Below are 20,623 nucleotides of genomic sequence, written 5' to 3' on the forward strand. Positions count from 1 at the left end.
GTGCTTCGACTTGTGCAAGCAGAAATAGGTAAAGGTAAAGGGACCCCTGACCATTAGGTCCAGTCGTGGCCGACTCTGGGATTGCGGCGCTCATCTTGCTTTACTGGCTGAAGGAGCCGGCGTACAGCTAGCATGTGGCTAGCATGACTAAGCCACTTCTGGCTGGTGAGTTAGACAAACTCTACCTGTCTGTCGTTATTTCAACCCAACATCTGGCGAACCAGAGCAGCGCATGGAAACACCGTTTACCTTCCCGCTGCAGTGGTACCTATTTATCTACTTGCACTTTTATGTGCTTTCAAACTGTTAAATTGGCAGGAGCAGGGACTGAACAAAGGGTCCCCCATCACGGGGATTCAAACCACTGACCTACTGATCAGCAAGTCCTAGGCTCTGTGGTTTAACCCACAGTGCCACCCGCATCCCTTGTAAGCAGAAGTACTTTCTGCTAAAGCAAAGCCAGTGTTGAAATGCAACCCACTCTGATTGCTGAAGCCACAATTAGTTTTCCCCCAAGAAGATGGGCACCTGAAGTAAAAAAGACGAGTGATGAAATCCTTGCCAGAGTGCATCTTTTGGTTTTTACCTGCCATTTCTCCTTTTGCATATGGAATCTGCTTTGGCTCAGAAATCTATATGACCCCCTTGCTTCCAAAGTCCCTGGATTTATACAGATTTTTATGGTCCAATATGTCAGCAAAACAATTAAACGGGCTGTTGGTAGGATGACTCATTGCCTTTCAGTGAGGCAGGGAGGAGAGAGAGAAAAACCGCTTCTGGTACTCCTTAGTAATGTCAAGTGCATATGAATTAAAACTGCATTCACTGGGTAACACTGATGCCAAGAGTTTACTTCATTTTCATTTTCAAACATACATAAAAAAATAATGTAAAACATTTTCAAATGCCTGAGACCTTTTTCACCAGTAGAAAGATGAGCACATATACATTCTAGCAAATTCTAGCATATCTGTATACGTCCGGGTACGTCTGTGTGTTTATGTTTATATACACACACAAACACACACATATATATTAGAAGCTGAATGTGCCCCTTCTGGCCCATAAAATCAGAAAGAATATCAATATGCTGCAATAAAAACCACACAGTAATCTTTATATCCAACCCAATACATTTTCAGCAAAATCTTCAGCAGCAAAAACATATCATCAGTAAACAGCAAATGATTGGAATGTGGCTGAGCCGATACACACTGGATTGCACTGTCAGCCTCCAGAGAAAGTAAGCAGCAATTCATGACAGAATTCAAGTTTTAACTGTTGCTACAGTAGCAGGCAATGAATTGATAGCTGTATCAACCAGTACATATAAAATGCACCAGTGAAGTAACATATGTAACCAAGATAAAAAAATTCCTTCCAGTAGCACCTTAAAGACCAACTAAGTTCTTGGTATGAGCTTTCGTGTGCATGCACACTTCTTCAGATACATGCACACGAAAGCTCATACCAGGAACTAACTTAGTTGGTCTTTAAGGTGCTACTGGAAGGAATTTTTTTATTTTGACTATGGCAGACCAACACGGCTACCTATCTGTATATGTAACCAAGAGTTATTCACACAACACACAATTCATACAAGGAATTCGTTGCCGAAGTTGCGATGCCAACCGCTAAGAACTGTTGCCCTTAGGTTCTGCTTGCAGGCACCTGTTTGGCCACTATGAGAACAACATGATGAACTAGATGGGCCACTGGCCGGATCCATCAGGGCTGTTCTTGTCTTCTTAAGAGGATTAGACAAATTAATAAAGGGCAGATCCATCTATCAGAGCTATGCTGATCAGCCAGGAGCCACATTTGCAATAATAAAAAAAAAATCCTACACAATTCAACAGCATGACATGTGCCAGACTGATTTGGAACAGAGCTGTTAAAAGATCAACAATATTTCTACTGTCAGCCACTCTTTTCAGGATTACTGGAGAACTGGATTTTTGCAGCAAGGCTAAAAAACCCCCCGAGTGTGTACAAATCATTGGCAGCCTCTCCCACGGAAACCCCATTTCGACGAACGTGCTCTTGTGCAACTTTTCGGCTGTTTCTTCACAAAAGTCAATTGAGGTGGTGGATACAGCCAATGGGTGTCCTAAAAACTCCAAAGCAGTGCAATCCAGTATTCTGGAGGTGCAAACTTGTCTGGGTTTAATGAAATCTCTGCAAACATCTCAGTGTTTTGTACACATCAATGATTTTAGAATGCAGCCCTTATTCTGGCAAGTCTCCATTGAAAAAACTGACAAAGCACTATTGTAAGCACCTGTTCTTTCCAGAGCATTTTTACTGCATTGCTCAGAAGAAAATATTTTCAGTGACTCGTGTTTACAGCAACAGGCAACTTGACCTTAGGGAAATAGCTAAATGCAGACATAAGAAGACAAGAAGACCTGCTGTGGCCCATTGAATCCAATATCCTGTTCTGATGAGCCAACCAGGTGCCTGGGGGAAACCTGCAAGCATAACCTGCGCACAAGAACACTTCCCCCTCCTGGTATTTGGAAGCACTGCTGCCTAAGACTGGAGGCTAGGCTAAAATAGAGGTTTTTCAGATCCCGCCTGACCTATAGTACTTTTTCATTCAAGAGCTTTGAAGCAGGCGGTGGTTCTGCTGGTGCAGCTTCCCAGTGTTGCTACAATGACGAGAAAACCAGAACCTGTCCCTGACCCACGTCAATTACAAAGCTGAGCAGCAAACTTCAGAGCCAGGGCAGGGCAAGAGATGCCAGCATGGAAAACCAGGTCATGTAATTCAGCCTTGCAAACAAGTCCACAAAAGTTACGAGCCTGGAAAAAGGTTCGAGCCCACCCAGGGATGGCTGCGGGCAGGATTCCTGCACTGCAGGGGGTTGGATTAGATGACCCTTGCAATTCCAACTCTGCAATTCTATGATTCTGTGAAAAGTCGCTTGCTGATGGCTGACAGAAGCTGGACACAGGACAAGACTTATTTCCTCGAGCAACCCCCAAGGTTTCCATGCAGGGAGCACTCGCCTGCATGGAATTCCGAGTCACCTATGGTTACCAGGCTAGTGGTTAACTTCAAGACTGGTGTAATCTTCTCACTGATCTGGTCAATGCCCAAAAAAGATACTTGGAGAGCCCAATCATGCCATGTGCCAGAACTGCTAGTTTTGAAAATTCCCCTTGTTTTCGAAAAAACTCGCCATTGTGACATAGGCCTCTTCTTTATTTGGAACTGTTACATCTGCGTAAGCTTGAAGACAGTTATCAGACTCAGGTCCAGGCAGGATAGCAGCGGGATGCGTAGAAGAACTGGCATGGTTGAGGAGAGCATCACTACCGCCATCTTGGTCTCCAATACCACCTTTCTCATATGGGTTGGCATTGATTAATGTGTCATCCTCAGGAGCGAGGAGTCTTCTGTCCACATGCTTATCCAGTGTCTCAGCCGGCCACATTCCTTCATATGCCAGAGGCAGTTTCAGCCACCCATGGTTGATATGAACCAGGTTCTTTTGTTCCAGTCCTTTCCCCATCTTTTCTGGAACATCAAAATCCCAGGCAAGCAGCAAACGTTCTGACTTGGCCCGAATGCTATCCACTTTATGGATGGGGACATATTCCAAACTCTCGGGACTGAAGAAGCTTACTTCGGAATTCTACCAGGATACGGGGATATTTCGTGTGACAGGGGAGGGGTGGGAAGTCAAAAAGAAAAATATAAGTGACTGTTATAGTTTTTTGTGATGTAAATTTGTTAAAACCTTTGAAAAATCTAATAAAAATTAATATGAAAAAGAGAGAGAATGGACTGCACCACTTCAGACTACAGGTGGAGAATGCTACTTCCAGATGTGAAAGCAAAACAAAACTGTGTGCAAATGGAAACTAACATCTCATGGCACAGTGGGCTTTGACTGCTGTATGGATTTATAATTTGTTGGGAGTTTTTAACTTGAAGGAGCAGGTCATTCTACCACCTCAGCATTCTGCCTTCTGAGTCTACGGGATGAGTAGGCCTCTATGGACAGCAGGGCAGGATTAGGTTTGGTGAGGCCCTCAGCTACTGAAGGTAATGGGGCCCTTTATATGTCCCACTGTCCTTTGTCAACAACAATTTGTCGCTGTTTTTTGTGTTGAATATATGCTATATGGTAATTTATGGACCTAATAGGTATCTTTTTAATATATATATATATATATATTTGTTAGGAATTTCAACATAACAATTTATCAAAAACATGTCATCCTCATTTCCCCCCTATTTAACCCACCCCCTCCATAAAAGAAACCCCCCTCCCCCCAGACTTCCCTCAGCTCCTCTCTCTGTTTTTTCAGCACGAGTTATTCGCTGCATATTATAAAATTGTAAAGATCCTTAATTTATCTATCTATATGTTACCAATAATAAATTTGTGTATGTTTATTCAAAACCTGCCAAGGAGTCCAGTTCATTTCGTTGGACCTAATAGGTATCTAAAGCCATTTGTACATAACAAATAGGAGCCTACACAACACAAAACAAAACAAAACATTGTTGCTGTATGTAGGTTTTATTTTATTTGTTTTTCATCTTGTATTTTGGAAATGTGCATCCAGTTTTCCCCCCTTTAAATTTGTTTGGGGGCTCCCAAGAGAGTGGGGCCCTAAATTATAGCTTGTTTAGCTTATACGTAAATCCGGCACTGATGGGCCACCTCAGGCAAGCTGTGTCCTCCCAGCCTGTTCAGAGATCGTAACACTGGCCCTCTTGGCAGATTTACTGCTCAGGGTAAACGAGACTACACTTTGAGCTCTCCGCATGCATTCCACTTAAACAGTTGAAATAAACAATAATCATTTCTACTGAGAGAACTTCCCAAGTGCTGAGCGGTTCTGGGCCCTCCTCTAGTTCATCCTCAAAATGAACAAGCCATTATTCATTTTCTGTTTCCCACATTTTATGGATAGGAAATGAGGGCTGGGAGAGAGTGACGAAGAAGACCACCCACCCAGTTCAGGGTGAAAGAGCTTCGCAGGCGGTAAATTTCCTATGTGGGAAGTACCACAGCCTGAGAAACCACATGAAACCTCCTCCATTGGAAAGTAAAGGTTTGTGAGACACTTTCCTAGCCCTAAGAGCTCTCCTTTATGGAATCGGAATAAGCGTGTCATTGCTGTGGCTGGGGAAAGGCAAGTCTGTTGATTGTGCTGTCTTTCATTTTCTCATTCTTACATTTCTGCATCAGTTTGCAACAACAACAACAAAAACCAACCCTTATGAAAATTCGTCAGCACGTCAGTATGCGTTTCTCCAAATACACACATCTTTTAATCCTAATTTTCTTAATATGCCTGGACTCCAATCAGCCCCAATACAGTGCTTATTGGAAGAGGGAGGCAGTGGAGAGACCAGAGAGTGCAGTGGTTGAACTAATCTTGCACTTCTGCCACTGCACTTCCACCACAGCTGACGGGAAGCCTATCCAGACATGTAGTTTTATTATATACCATATATCAGTTTTAAAACTGCAAATATTACCTACGTTTTGATATACTTCGGATCTACTTGTTTTTAAAGTTTGATTTCCCCCCCATCCATATTTCATATTGTTTTATGTAAATGGCTTGAAAGCTTTCATCAATTAAGAGGTATATGAATCTTTTTGGTTTTTTTTAAATATAGCCAATAAAGAAAAGGCAATTTTTACAAGGAAGAAAACTGATAATGGGAGAAAATCCGCCCCTACCCCCATCCTGCCACACAAAACTGCTAAGAACTTGATGGTACTAGTTTCTACTATCCTGCAATGAGAAGAGGCAAAAGCACCAACCTTTCTTAGTTTGTGGCAGAGTTTATCCAAAGTTTTATTGTGGTTAGGGAGGGTGGGCCACACAGCAGGCTTTATTCTGGAAAAAAGAAGAGATAAAGCAATAAAGGAAGTGATGGCGAACATTCTTACAACATTGCTTGTGAATGATTTATGAAGAACACCAACTGCCCTTGAGTGACTACCTCCATGGAAATGTTCTCAGCTTTCTAAACCCATAAAATTCTGTGGCAGTAGAACCTACTGGGAACATCTTTTGGGTAGCTCCATTGGAGAGTCCCTTTTCCTCAGTGAGGAACATTGCAGGCCTAACCTCTTACTGAATATCTTATTCTATACTGGATTCTACCAATGAAACTTTCAGATGTGGATGGAAAACCCAATGTTTACAATCCACTGGAGATATATTTTGAGCAAATATATGCCACTTTTAGGGATGTTGCACCAGACAGATTGGCGGTGGGCTTGGGTTCCACTCATTAGACAGCTCCTGGGTTAAAAGTTGGGGATATTTTTGCCAGTGTAGGCTCCCTTGTACCAGTGAAACCCTGGTTTTGCCATATCCCGTTGCTCCCGTTGCTCGGTCCCTGCTCCTGCCAACCTAGCAGTTCGAAAGCACGTCAAAGTGCAAGTAGATAAATAGGTACCGCTCCGGCGGGAAGGTAAACGGTGTTTCCGTGTGCTGCTCTGGTTTGCCAGAAGCGGCTTAGTCAGCTGGCCACATGACCCGGAAGCTGTCTGCAGACAAACGCCGGCTCCCTCGGCCTATAGAGCGAGATGAGTGTGCAACCCCAGAGTCGGTCACGGCTGGACCTAATGGTCAGGGGTCCCCTTTACCTTTACCCTTACTAGTATAGGAATTGAGAGCCGGTGCACAAGACCAGCTCCCCCATGGTAACACATCTCTTTTGAGAAGCACCTCTCATTTCATTTCTGGGTTTGCAGTTACTGTAGCTACACTGAACTTCATGTCTGAAACAGCCATTAGTTTGTACTGATTCCATGTTTTTCTGCTTTTTGCAACGTTCTCATTCACAACATTAAGGCTTGCATGGGAGGAAATTCCAGAAGTGAATTGTGTTCTTAGGACCACTCTTTTGATGAAGAGTGTTTAGGATTACCTGTTTTTCCAAAGTATTGGGATCAGAGCGATCACAGCGAAGAGCGCAAAGAAGCATAAAATGGATGCAGTCACATCTCTAATGTTGCTATTATAATCTGAGGAAACAAACACCAAACAGGCTTATAGATGATGATGGTGGTGATGATGACTAGTGTTATACCTACTATATAACACTAAACATGTATGCCAAGGATGTGTGTTTTGAAACAGAACTTATTGCAGGCAACATTATTTCCTGTGCCACCAGCTCTCAGCAGCCAGGCTAGGCCTATAGGGTCAAATGAACTCTCTAAGCTACAGTCGCAGCTTAAGTACTGCCAGCTGACATCACATTAGGTGCTATAAAGTCTTTCCCTCCCAGCTAGTTCCCCAGCTGACCAACATACCTGGTCCAGTGCCAGACCTCCAACCTGTTCATGTCCTGTCTCAGGACCTCACTTTATCTAGGCTGAAATAAGACCTCCGTTGTGACCTGTTGCTCTGTTTCTTGGTAGAGCATGAGATTCTTAATCTCAGGGTTGTGGGTTCGAGCCCCAAGTTGGACAAAATATACCTGCATTGCAGGGCTTTGGACTAGATGCCTCTTGCGGCCCCTACGATTCTGCTAGGCCCCAGGCCTAACAATAGAATGTCCCTATTTTCTGAGGAAAGTTGGACGTATGTTCAATACTTCATCACCTATCCAATGGTTTTGCCTTTGAAACAGAAACTGCAGGAGGGATCAGGAACCATGCCATTTCCCCGCAAAAAACTCCCCCTAGAGCTACACATCTCTGAGGAGAAACTGTGAGAGAATTGTGGTGTGACATGTCACACTCAATTGCCCCGGCTTTCTGCATTCATTCTTGCCCAGGTGCTAATGCTTAAAGCCTTTTGTCTTGATCCAGTGCAACCGCCATTTTGTTGAGGGAGTCTAATGGACCCCATTAGCCACAAGGAGACCATTGTCTCATAGAATCATAGAATGATAGAGTTGGAAGAGACCACAAGGGCCATCGAGTCCAACCCCCTGCCAAGCAGGAAACACCATCAGAGCACTCCTGACATATGGTTGTCAAGCCTCTGCTTAAAGACCTCCAAAGAAGGAGACTCCACCACACTCCTTGGCAGCAAATTCCACTGTCGAACAGCTCTTACTGTCAGGAAGTTCTTCCTAATGTTTAGGTGGAATCTTAGTCAATCTCCGCCAGTGTCTCTACCCACCTACACTCAGGACTGTCCCATTTTGCCTTGCTGACCTGTTTACCAGAATGGGGGATCAAGGCGTTGGGGAGGTTGGTGCAGTGCAGATGCCAGCCTGAGGATGTTGTATTAGCTCCACCACATTTTTTAGGTGCCAGGCCAAAAAAAAGTTCCTCTTTTCCCATGCCTTTGGCTAATTAAACAATCTGTGGCCTTTTAAACTGTTGGGGTAGGGGTTATTGGTTTTGTTTGTTATTGCTTCCTGTGAAGGGCAGTATGTAAAATATAATAAATAAGCAAGCAAGAAAGCAAATAAATAAATAAATAAATAAATAAATAAATAAATAAATAAATAAGAAGTGCCCTCCCAGTTTCGACACAAAGCCCATCTAGTTAATGCTAGTGAGAAGCCTTCTGGGAAGACTCCACGCAAGACCTGGGCACAACAGCGTCCTCACGGCTTAAGTTGCTCAGCAACTGGTATTCATGTTGGACCTGTTCCATATCTGCTATTGGGTCCCCGGAGCACAGATTCACACAAAGTGGCAAACGACCTTGCAGGGTACAACAGGGTTTATTTGAAATGCGTATGCATAGCAAAGGTGCAGTGCAATAAGCTCGCAATCTGCACACTCAATTGTGAGCGTGCCAGCTTTTTATACATTTGCAGAATACAATATCACCTGATATCTTGTAAACCACCTGATTTCTGGGAAATCGAAAGTTATAGTAAGTTCCTATTTCCTTACATGGGCATCGCCCCCCTCCTCCCTGCAATGGCCCCACCGGCCCCACCACGCCACGCCTCCTTATCTCTTTACAACCTTGAATAAACATTCGAGAGGCCCCTAAATGCCAGCCTTGTTCTCCTGGCAGATCTCTCCTTTCTCAGAAAGGCCATGGGGGGTGGGGTGGGTTCTTATGGCCCTACATTCAGAGGGTGGGAGAACACGGCTACTAGGACCACCGATAGCTTTATCGTCCATGAATTTGTCTATGCCCCTGAGGTGTGGAGATCAGTGATAATTTATGCAACAAGGCTCCCCCCCCCGTCTCAAACTCCAATCAGAATTTTACGAACTTAATGGCAATGAAGCCCTTTACTGGATGTGTCGTTACATTTAGCATATATTTGTAATGAGATACTTACACGTGATGCACTTTGGTTTGCAGTGAAGCAAAAGTCTGTACTTACTTTTTGCTGCAGTTTTGAAGGATTTCGAAGAGCTCCATTCACTCCACGTGCCCTTGAAATCTTTGCCATTGGGCTTTGACCGGGCTTTCATCTCATATGTTCCCAGCTGAAATTCCTTTGCCAGAAATTTTAATGTCAGGAATTCGGTCGGTCTGGACTAAAAAGGGGGAATAAATTTTTGTTTATCAAAAAGTCAGGAAACAAAAATCGCTTTGAGAACCAGTAGGTTTCCAAGCTTTTGCACATAGTGAAACATTTATTTACCTCAAAGCTTCCTGCCCAAGAGAAGACTTCTGGCAGGGGGAACAACAGCCCATTACAAAGCTTTTTTATTGGAATCCAGATTATAGGTACGGATGGAAGAGAATTTGATTTGGTCCCCGTAGTTATGTGAGCTGACCCCACGTCCTGTGTGAGAGAGTGGCTGAGAAAGTGTGGGCTACACCAGCCCTGCAAAGTACCCCTGTATTGTTCTGCCCATATTATTGAAGGGAATGTGGCCTTGTACATTTTGTTTTTTTAGAGAAGTGCAATAGGGAAAGGACTGTGAAGTTGGTTGTAGCAGCAGTGCAACGAATGAAGGCCTAGAGGACATGAAGGGAGGCAGGGAAAGAATTCAGGGCTTCAGCGGTGAATCAGAAGACATTGTTTGGATGCCAGCTCCATCCATAGATAGAGCGCAGGTCTACCGTCTGAGAACCAACAGAGGGACAGACCTGGAATACAAATTTCACAAGGCTTGTTCTAACCAGGCCTTGGCACTGCTCAGTCACAAATAAGTGCTCTGACGTTCAGTGAATGTGTTTAATGGCATAGCTTTAGAAGCCTTGACTGGAGGGATTTAAGTGGTCCAGTGTATGCTTAAGCAATAGTTAAATTGTAGTTGATTTCAATTTTCACATCTGTAGCCCTTCTATGTAATAGCCTCTTTCCCTGATGCTTTAATTGTTTCACACTCCCATATAATTGTATCCTAATCTCACCCTACCCTGCTTACACCGTTCCTTGTATTTTCCCTTTCCCACAGTTAATTTATGTATACAGTGGTACCTTGGGGTAAGTACTTAATTCGTTCCGGAGGTCCGTTCTTAACCTGAAACTGTTCTTAACCTGAAGCACCACTTTAGCTAATGGGGCCTCCAGCCGCTGGAGCACGATTTCTGTTCTCATCCTGAAGCAAAGTTCTTAACCTGAAGCACTATTTCTGAGTTAGCGGAGTCTGTAACCTGAAGCGTATGTAACCCGAGGTACCACTGTAAAGTACTTCTGATTTTCCTTTAATATCATTTGTGGGTTAGGCTTACACCTCTCATAAGCTGAAATACATTTACTGGTTTTCTCCTAGTGTATGCTAAATAATTTTTCCAAATTGATTTCAGCCATTGCTACCAACTGTTTACAACTCCCTCACCTATGGTGTTAAATTAAGGAGCCCACTTTGTACATAAATTAGTCCACTGTGGATATATAATTTTTCACAGGTTACATCCAGAGCACACCCACAATCCTATAAACACACAGGGCTAAGGTTCATTGAATTAAATAGGACTTACTCCTGAGCAGTTATACATCATCATCATCATCATCATCATCATCATCATCATCATCATCATTTATTTATCTATTTATTCGTACCCCGCCCTCCCCGGCTGGAGCCAGAGGATTGCATTGCAATTTAGCCACTTTTTTATTCATTGACAACAATTTGAAAAATTAGCCATGATGACTAACTCCAATCTTGTTCATTATAATGGGAACAAAGTGCAACTAACTTTTTCTGGATCTAACTGCATGTAGCTTTCAACTAAAAGCCAGATCTCAAATATTATCTGTTTTTGACACATACAGAACTGAAAATGGAAAGAGCACACTTATGGTCAATTAAAATGACACATTCTTACTCACAGTCCAGTGTTTGTTTTGCTGCCGGTATGCTAGTTCATGCATTAGATGTCCCCCAAGATACCATCCATTGTGTGGAGTTGAGAAATTAACGAAATACTCATCTGCCTCTTCTTCGTAGATAATTCCTAAGTCAAATGGTGCTTCGGGTTTAACTGTAAATGAGAACATAGAAATCTAAAAAGAATTCTGGTCATGGAAGCGGACTGAGAAAGTTCTCTAGTAAGGAGACTTGTTGGAAGATGAAGACAACAGAGATGGCGCCTGTCTAATGTTTAATGGGAGAGAATTCCAAAAGGCACGTACCACAACACCAAAGGCCTGTTTCCTATATTGTGCAGAATGGACCTCCTGATTTTGCAGGAGGTCCTCACCTGAGGAGTGTTGCAGGAGGTCCTCACCTGAGGAGTGTTAGTGATCAGTAGGGTGTATGAGGCACGTGGCACTTGTTGGATATTCTGTGTGTGTGAAAGACAATAATTTGTTCCAGAAACAGAGGAGAAAAAAGAAATAGTTTCAAGAAGCAGCAGAAGGCTGAGATTGTTTTGTTTATGCAAGGACATTTTATGTGGGAGCTGTTCTATGGACATGTGTAGTGTGACAGGAAGTACCAATAACAATGGTTCTGTGTAACTTGTTGTAACTTGTTGGGAGTCTCTTGCTTGCGCCTTGCAGTGAGAGAAGAAGAGAGACTTCTGTTGGACTCTACACATGCCTTGACCACAGCAGTGGTGAATGTCTATATATATATTTGCTACCAAGATGCTTTTATGCCCATCAAGTAATCTGAATCTTCATGGCTTCCATGAGTGTTTGTGGTCTACTGTGTGTACCTTCAACCCCGAAGATGCTTCCAAGGAAGGAGCTGTGTTGAGATGTAACTCTGCTGGGTATGGATACTGGCACACACACACAATGAAAGTGATGCCGGACCCAAGAGGTTGATGGATTGATCCATCAATAATCTTTCAGGTACACATTCACTTGGGAATAAGCCTCAATGAACATAGTGGAACTTATTTCCAGGAAACTCCACAGAGTATGGTGCTTTATGTTTATCCAACTGTTTGCACCTATTAATCCATATAACTTTATAGGCCTCTTCTAGTAGTATCCTGAACCTCATAAGGCTTGGTTTCCAGACCCTTGATCATCTTATCTGCCAACCTCTGCACACGTTCCAGCTTGTCAATAGCTTTCTAAAAATTCTCGCTCCCAGAACTGGACACAGTATTCTCTGTGTGGTCTGACCAAGGCAGAACAGAGCAGGACTATAACTTCCCTGGATCAATACACTATATGTCTGTTGATGCAGCCTAGGATAGCATTATCCTTTTGCTTTTGTTTTTTTTGCTACTGCATCACACTTTTGACTCTTGTGAAACCTGTGGTCTGCTAAGATCCCTAGATCCTTTTCACATGTACTGTTGCTAAGCCAGGTGCCCCCCCCATCTTATATTTGTGCAGCTGGTCATTCCTGCCTAAGTGTAGAACCTGACATCTGTCCCTATTAAAATTCATTCAGTTAGTTGGGGCCCAGTTTCCCAATCTATTAAGGTCATTTTGAATCCCGATTCTGTTTTCTGCAGCATTACCTACCCCTCCCAGTTTGTTTTCATCTGCAAATTTGATGAGCACCCCCTCAATTCCGTTGTCCAAGTTGTTCAGAAAGCCTTTGAACAACAACTCGCCTAAGACAGAATGCTGTGGCACCCCACTTGTCACTTTTTCCCAGGATGACGAGGAACCATTAATGAGCACTCTTTGGGTTGGGTCAACCAGCTGCAAATCTACCTAACAGTTACCTCTTCCAAGCCCACACTTGACCAGCGTCTTTGCAGGAATATCATGGGGGACTTTGTCAAACACCTCACTGAAATCAAGACACATTATGAACACAGCCTTCCCCTGATCCACCAAACTTGTAACTCTAACAATAAAAGAAATGAGATTTGTCTGGCATGACTCATTTTTGAGGAAATCCATACTGGGTCTTAGTCATTCAAAGCAAATATTTCTGAAGACTGCATATTTCCAGATTTTGTGCAAAGGAGATGGAACGTGAATGTGAATCTACAGCCAACGTTCATGCAACAAGTGGTTATGTGGGACTACATTCAGATATGGCAAAGCCTAGTAGTGTTGGAAGTGACAGCTCCTAACTGGTCACGAGCCTATGGAGTATTTATTTGTGCTATATGTATTGGCAATGTGCATCAGGGATCAGGGGAATGCTGTGGGCATAATGTGTCTTGATTTCAGTACAGCTTTTGACAAAGTCCCCCTTGATATTCTTGTGAACACGCTGGTCAAGTGTGGGCTTGGAAGAGGTAACTGTTAGGTATAGAAATTGCAAACAAGTCTAAATCATGCACATGATAACATTGGGAAGGAGCTCACTGATATCGCTTGCTTTCAAGGTCTGGCATTCCACACATTGCTGTATCGTCGTCACGCTCAAGCAAACTTCCACGGGATTAATTAATTCAACATTTTCGAAAGGACATTTGCCTTGCAGCTGGCTCTCCATTAAGCAACTGTAGGTTTTTTCCCCATACCTGTGAAGGATATTAGGGCTGAAATGAAATAGTTGAAGCTTTCAAACGCTATGAAAACATAACAATTTATGACTCTGTTTTTGGAAACTGACAAACAACCTAATGGTCCTAAATATACAGAATAGGAGAGGATTTCAGCACAATCTTTTCATCACAGTGTTGGATGTGGTGTTGGGGAATCTCTTGTTTAGGTGCTTGTCAGTGGCGTTAGAGCATGGGTAGGCAAACTAAGGCCCGGGGCCCGGATCTGGCCCTATTGCCTTCTAAATCCAGCCTGCGGACGGTCCGGGAACCAGTGTGTTTTTACATGAGTAGAACATGTGCTTTTATTTAAAGTGCATCTCTGGGTTATTTGGGGGGCATAGGAATTCGTTCATTCCCTCCCCAAAAAATATAGTCCAGCCCCCCACAAGGTCTGAGGGACAGTAAACTAGCCCCCTGCTGAAAAAGTTTGTTGACCCCTGTGTTAGAGGATATTTCTCAACGCTTTTAAATTTCTTTTATCCCCCTGGAGGGTTATGATGCCCCCCCAAAAAAGAGGACATGTCCAGGATTTCCCAGACGTATGGCTACTACTGCGAATATTATTGCACATCCTTGCAGTAGCATCTAATACTGGATTAATTCTTCTTGATGAACTGTCAAGATCAAGAAATTCTAAGAAGGTCCACTGGAACATTGAACTATTAAGATAATTTGATTCAGGAATTATTACAGAAAAGTAATCACATTTTAATGCACTGGAAAGCTTCTTACAGAGTAAACTGAGCATTAGCCTCACTCAGATTCATCCCAGTCTTCGTGATGTTGCAAAGCAAGATATTTGTTTGGATCGCTGGCATTCGAACGACACACGTGAAGTCCATGTCCATTTCACTTTCTGCACAGGTGCCTGAGGAGAGAAGACTATAAAAGTAATGCTGTGGACTGCAGTCTGACAAGTTGTAAGTACTTCTTAAGGAATGCACTCTGATAATATACCGTTAATATTTTAGTTGTTGAGTTCAGCCTCCCCCTCCCCCTCCCCTCCCCCTTCTGTTTGCATTCTCTGATGGTCCATGGTTCCATTTTGTATTTACCTTCTTATAGATGGTGGTGGTGGGAAGCTGAGAAATATCCATTGAGATTGCAGGGGGCCAAGGTTGCCCTCTGACCAGATTACCTGAATCTTGGCAGAATCACATGTTTGCCTTGAGCGTTTGCTGAGCTAACATGAAATCTTGTGTGCCGGCATCTGTGCTTAACCCTTCCCAGCCCCGCCAAATTCCATGGTATGGGGCGGCGGGAGGGCAGGGCGTTATTAGCATCCAGCATAGGCACACAGCTGGAGATGGGGATGAATCATAGAATCATAGAGTTGGAAGAGACCACAAAGGCCATCGAGTCCAACCCCCTGCCAAGCAGGAAACACCATCAGAGCACTCCTGACATATGGTTGTCAAGCCTCTGCTTAAAGACCTCCAAAGTAGGAGACTCCACCACACTCCTTGGCAGCAAATTCCACTGTCGAACAGCTCTTACTGTCAGGAAGTTCTTCCTAATGTTTAGGTGGAATCTTCTTTCTTGTAGTTTGGATCCATTGCTCCGTGTCCGCTTCTCTGGAGCAGAAGAAAACAACCTTTCTCCCTCCTCTATGTGACATCCTTTTATATATTTGAACATGGCTATCGTATCACCCCTTAACCTCCTCTTCTCCAGGCTAAACATGCCCAGCTCCCTTAGCCGTTCCTCATAAGGCATCGTTTCCAGGCCTTTGACCATTTTGGTTGCCCTCCTCTGGACACGTTCCAGTTTGTCAGTGTCCTTCTTGAATTGTGGTGCCCAGAACTGGACACAGTACTCCAGGTGAGGTCTGACCAGAGCAGAATACAGTGGCACTATTACTTCCCTTGATCTAGATGCTATACTCCTATTGATGCAGCCCATCAAAAAAAGTGTGGGAAATGCATATTTTAATAAGTACATAAATGCAATTTTTACTGCTTGCTTGCTGGAAAGGGGCTAGGCTGGGAGGTGGTGTGGATAGCTGCTTATGCACTGCCAAGAAGAAAGAAAAAAGGGCCAAGGCACTAATGTGCATTTAATTTGCATGTGCTAATTTGTATGTATAAACACTAGTTTTTAAAAAATAATAATATAATTTATATCATGGGGGACTTTGTCAAAAGCTGCGCTGAAATCAAGGCACATTATGCCCACAGCCTTTCCCTGATCCACCAAACCTGTAACTCTAACAATAAAAGAAATGAGATTTGTCTGGCATAACTCATTTTTGAGGAAACCCATACTGGGTCTTTGTCATTCAAAGCAAATCTTTCTGAAGATTCTAAGGAATACAATACATCTTACCCTAGTGGGGGAAACTGGGTGCTTCCCCTGTCTGCTTGCCACCCCTTGGGGTAATTTCAAAGTGCCTCCTGTTCTTGCTTCTTATGCTTCTTTATGTTCAAACCAGACTTGGACTGGTAAATCTAAATCCCCTGACAGTCCTTCAGCTAGAGGACAATCCTCTGTTACAGCCTACCTTCGTGCCCTCCAGATGTTCTGGACTGCAATTCCCATCATCCCCAGTCAGCATGGCAGATTGCTATGGATGATGGGAATTGTAGTCTAAAACATCTGGAGGGCGCCAGCTTTGGGTAGGATGTGGGGCGCATGGCCACTTCTCTCTTAGTCAACGCGTTCCCTCTAGAAGAGGCAAGAGTAGCAAGGAAACTTTCAACAACAGATCTTTTCTCAATGACTCATTGTCCTTGCATTACACCTTTCGTTTGCATGTTTCCTAGAACGATTGCACAGCACTGTTGATCATCTTTTAATTCACAGCATTAACAAGTTCAGCACCACATGGTAAAGACGTGTGAGAGGTGTTAGGTTCCCTAACTCTAATTTAATCTGAAAGCTTTGAGAAAGGGGTGGAGAACGTGAGGCCCTTCAGATGTGGTTGGGCTACACTTCCCATCATCCCTGGCCATTGGCTAAGCTCTCCAGGGCTGAAGAGAGCTGTAGTCTGATGGGACTTTGGCTCCCACAGGGTCCCCACCTCTGGATAGGTGCTATGGTGACCAGATACAGAAGAGGACTGGGATCCTCAGAGGAAGGTGGGACTTTGGCTGAAGCAGCATAGTAAACAGGTCCCAGGTTATGACAGTGGCATTGCTTGTTAAAAGGAAGCAGGTAAGGCCGCAGCCAGAGAGGTCCCTTGAGAGCTGCAGCCAGTGGGAATGGGAGAGAAAGTTGATTTTGTTTGCATTTGAAATAACTTAATTCGGACTTCTAGAACCAACAGGTGAACCAAAACACAAATATCTTTCGAAAGTCACACTTCCGTGAATTTTTCAAAGCTGATCTTCAACCAATATGCATAAAAGTGCACATAGTAAGAAAATGTGAGCATTAAAATGCATATATTTGATAAAAATGTGCATACAGGTCATATATTATTTTAAAATGCACTGTATTAGGAAAATCTGCTTGCATAAAGTTGTGTCAAAACTGCATAGGAAAATGTGTTCATCAGGAGCACTAAAAATGCTGATGAATTTTCATGAGGATTTTTTTTAAAAAAAAGCAGCAATGACAAATAATTGACAAATTTCTTCGGGAAAGTGGAGAAATCATTTTTAGAAAGGAAAAATTAGAAACAGGGCAATATCAAAGGGGATAGATTCATCCACCCATAGCTGGTACACACAACACCAGGCTAGATCAGCCTATAGTCTGACCTGGGAGCAACCTGCATCGCTTGTGCATTTGCACACTTCATGGCAAATCAAGGGCAACTCACCAGTTGCAGCAGAGCATGACACACAAGAAAAGGAGGATTTGGTGTTTCAGACCAAGCTGTACCAGGACCAACAGCCTTAGCAAGGGATGAGAACATCTGCACCTCCTTGGGCCAAACTGGACATGATGTCCATCTGAATTGGGCCTAGAGTTTGCCACCTACTTAGTTGCCCTTATGCAGCTGATGTAAAACAACAAATAGTTCGTGTGGGGCCAAGATGGATTGGGACAGCGGAGGTGGGTGGGAAGGAGATTCAAGTAGGGTTGGGAAACTTGTGTCCCTCCAGTTGGGTTTATAGCTGGGGCTAATGGCAGCTGGGGTCCAATGACATTTGGTGAGCCACAGGATCCCCATCCCCAAGTTAAGCCTCCATTTCCAAACCCAATCCAGCTCAGACTCCCCTGCACCAGCTATTTTCTTGCAAAATAAATAAACAAGCGTAACAGCAATTCTTTTTGGAAATACCACATCTAGTTTGGCCCTTTGATATAACTGTCATAGATACAAGGAGATCTGTACTCATTTGCCCCTGGTTAAAAAGCAGAGACATCACCTTGCCAACAAAGGTCCATATAGTTAAAGCTATGGTTTTCCCAGTAGTGATGTATGGAAGTGAGAGCTGGACCATCAAGAAGGCTGATCGCCGAAGAATTGATGCTTTTGAATTATGGTGCTGGAGGAGACTCTTGAGAGTCCCATGGACTGCAAGAAGATCAAACCTATCCATTCTTAAGAAAATCAGCCCTGAGTGCTCACTGGAAGGACAGATCCTGAAGCTGAGGCTCCAATACTTTGGCCACCTCATGAGAAAAGAAGACTCCCTGGAAAAGACCCTGATGTTGGGAAAGATGGAGGGCACAAGGAGAAGGGGATGACAGAGGTTGAGATGGTTGGATAGTGTTCTCGAAGCTACCAGCATGAGTTTGACCAAACTGCGGGAGGCAGTGGAAGACAGAAGTGCCTGGCGTGCTCTGGTCCATGGGGTCACAAAGAGTCGGACACAACTAAACGACTAAACAACAACAACAACAGTCTTAACAAGGATGACATGAATTCAGGTTATCAAGGAGGTTAAATATAGTCATGGGAATTTTGGCTGCCACTAATTCTTTCCTGTGGCCCTCCAGAGCCCTATCACCCCTGAGCCTTGGCCATGTTGGCTGGAGCTAATGGGAGCTTGAGTCCAATTAAACCTGTGAGGCTGCAGGTTCCTGGCTCTTTAGAAAGGTTGGTCTGACTAGGCAGCTTTTCAGCTAGAAGGCTGGAGCTTTCTATGAATGCTTATTCATGAAGTGCTGAAGTCTGGTCTTTTCTGGCAGAACTCCAAGGTAAAACCAGAAGGCTTGTTCACAGTTTACACTGAACACAAATGTCTCTACACATGTACCACTGTATGGGTAAAAGAGTACCCATGTTTATTAGCACAGCTTGACTTTTGTGCTGAGAGTGTATATTTGCTGAATGTCAGTGTGTGAACACCCCGAAAATTATACTGTCAAGGAGGGGGGAAAACTGTGTGCCCTATTTGTTGGGGATTAGAGGGTTTTGCCCCAAATCTGACCACTCTGTGGCAGCTTGGCATAGCCAAAAATACCATTGGCAGGGCTTCCCCCCAACGGGAACTCACAGGAACTCAGTTCCAGCACCTCTCAGGTGGGTACCATTGGCATTATAAAGATAACAAGGGAGGTGTTCACGGTGAGTTCTGACACCTCTTTTTCTAGAAAAAAATATTGTTACATTTTGGGTGACTGGATTCCTTTCCTTCCCAGTGGGGTGGAAGTCCGGGCCCCACCAATTAGAATGAGCAGGGGGGCCACCAAGTGGGGCAGGAATGGCATACTAGAGTGAAGAAGCAATCCAGTCCCATCCACATTTAAAGGTGAACCCACCGAATTCACAGTTTCCAGCACAACATGGAAACTGAAACACTGCCATCCTCTGAATTTTGAATTTCGGAATTATTCCGCGCTTTAGAGAAAAGCATGAGATGACTCACCAGAGCCCGAATAGTCTTCCAGGCCACTTTCAGCAGCAATGGCAGGAAGGAGAATGAAGAAGAAAGCACACAGCGCCGGGCTTGCAACGGCCATCCTGACTTCACATTCTTCTCTCCCCTGTTTCTGTGAAAGAGAGACAAAGGCGGAGAAACAGCTTTGCTTGCTATTTTATATCCTCGCTCTTAGAGAGAAGCCTTTGATAAGGCAAACCACAGGCAGGGGGAAACATAAACACAGAGACAAGTGGGCACAGAGCGAAACAGGAAACCAAGGAGTGTGTTCTTGTAGAGGGAAATCAGATGAAAAGATACCACCACAGTCTACAGATTCACACCCGTAGCTTTAGCATCACCTCCTGGTTCTGCACTAGAGGCAGATCATAAATTCCAGGGCCAGGACAGGAGCGGAGCTAAGTTCTGCAGCGTAGGCCAATGGATGCACTGGCAAATAGATAGATAGATAGATAGATAGATAGATAGATAGATAGATAGATAGATAGACAGATAGATAGATAGGTGCATTTAAGGGGTATTCCAGTTGATTTTTTTTTAAACACCCACATAAAATCACAGCTGCTGTGTTGCTTTGCTTTGTGTTTATGAAACCATGACAAATATTGCTGCATAAGCAAAGCAGTTTCTCCCGTTTGAACGCTCCTGTCCTCTGGTAATGAAAAGAGCATTCATTGCCCAACTGCACTGATATCTTAAGAAAGAAAGTTTAAATAGGAATAAAAAAGGTGGTCCAAAGATGGAAAGAACATCAACAGAATCCTCAGAAACCAGACCAATATTCTTCTTTCATTTTTTTAGTTCTGTAATTAATAATAATAAATAATAATAAACAAACAAACAAACAAAATATTATTATTTATACCTTGCCCACTCTGGGCAGCTCCCAACATTTTTTTTAAAAAATACGATAAAACATCAAACATTAAAAACTTCCCTAAACAGGGCTGCCTTCAGATGTCTTCTAAAAGTCAGAGTGTTCTTTATTTCCTTGACATCTAGTGGAAGGGTGTTCCCCAGGGTGGGCGCCACTACTGAGAAGGCCCTCTGCTAGGTTCCCTGTAACCTTACTT

The 20,623-nt window shown here is 43.6% G+C and overlaps 1 protein-coding gene across 2 annotated transcripts; it reads right to left on the minus strand.

The window, feature by feature from the left end:
- Positions 1 to 1,378: 1,378 nt before the first annotated feature.
- Positions 1,379 to 19,877, minus strand: IL7R (interleukin 7 receptor). Of its 2 annotated transcripts, XM_081213042.1 has the most exons (8): positions 19,539 to 19,877; positions 14,509 to 14,644; positions 13,595 to 13,752; positions 11,198 to 11,349; positions 9,293 to 9,449; positions 6,914 to 7,010; positions 5,796 to 5,871; positions 1,379 to 3,641 (listed from the first exon to the last, which is right to left on the minus strand). In XM_081213042.1, exons 1-8 carry the CDS (start codon positions 19,630 to 19,632, stop codon positions 3,147 to 3,149), a joined length of 1,365 nt encoding a protein of 454 aa, XP_081069168.1. In that variant the 5' UTR covers positions 19,633 to 19,877; the 3' UTR covers positions 1,379 to 3,146. The 2 variants fall into 2 exon arrangements, with proteins under 2 accessions (XP_081069168.1, XP_081069169.1); XM_081213043.1 differs by lacking the exon at positions 19,539 to 19,877 and having other exon boundaries at positions 14,482 to 14,584.
- Between the last annotated feature and the right edge of the window lie 746 nt (positions 19,878 to 20,623).

Source organism: Podarcis bocagei, assembly GCF_964188305.1.
Source record: "Podarcis bocagei genome assembly, chromosome: 11".
Classification (NCBI taxonomy): Eukaryota; Metazoa; Chordata; class Lepidosauria; order Squamata; family Lacertidae; genus Podarcis; species Podarcis bocagei.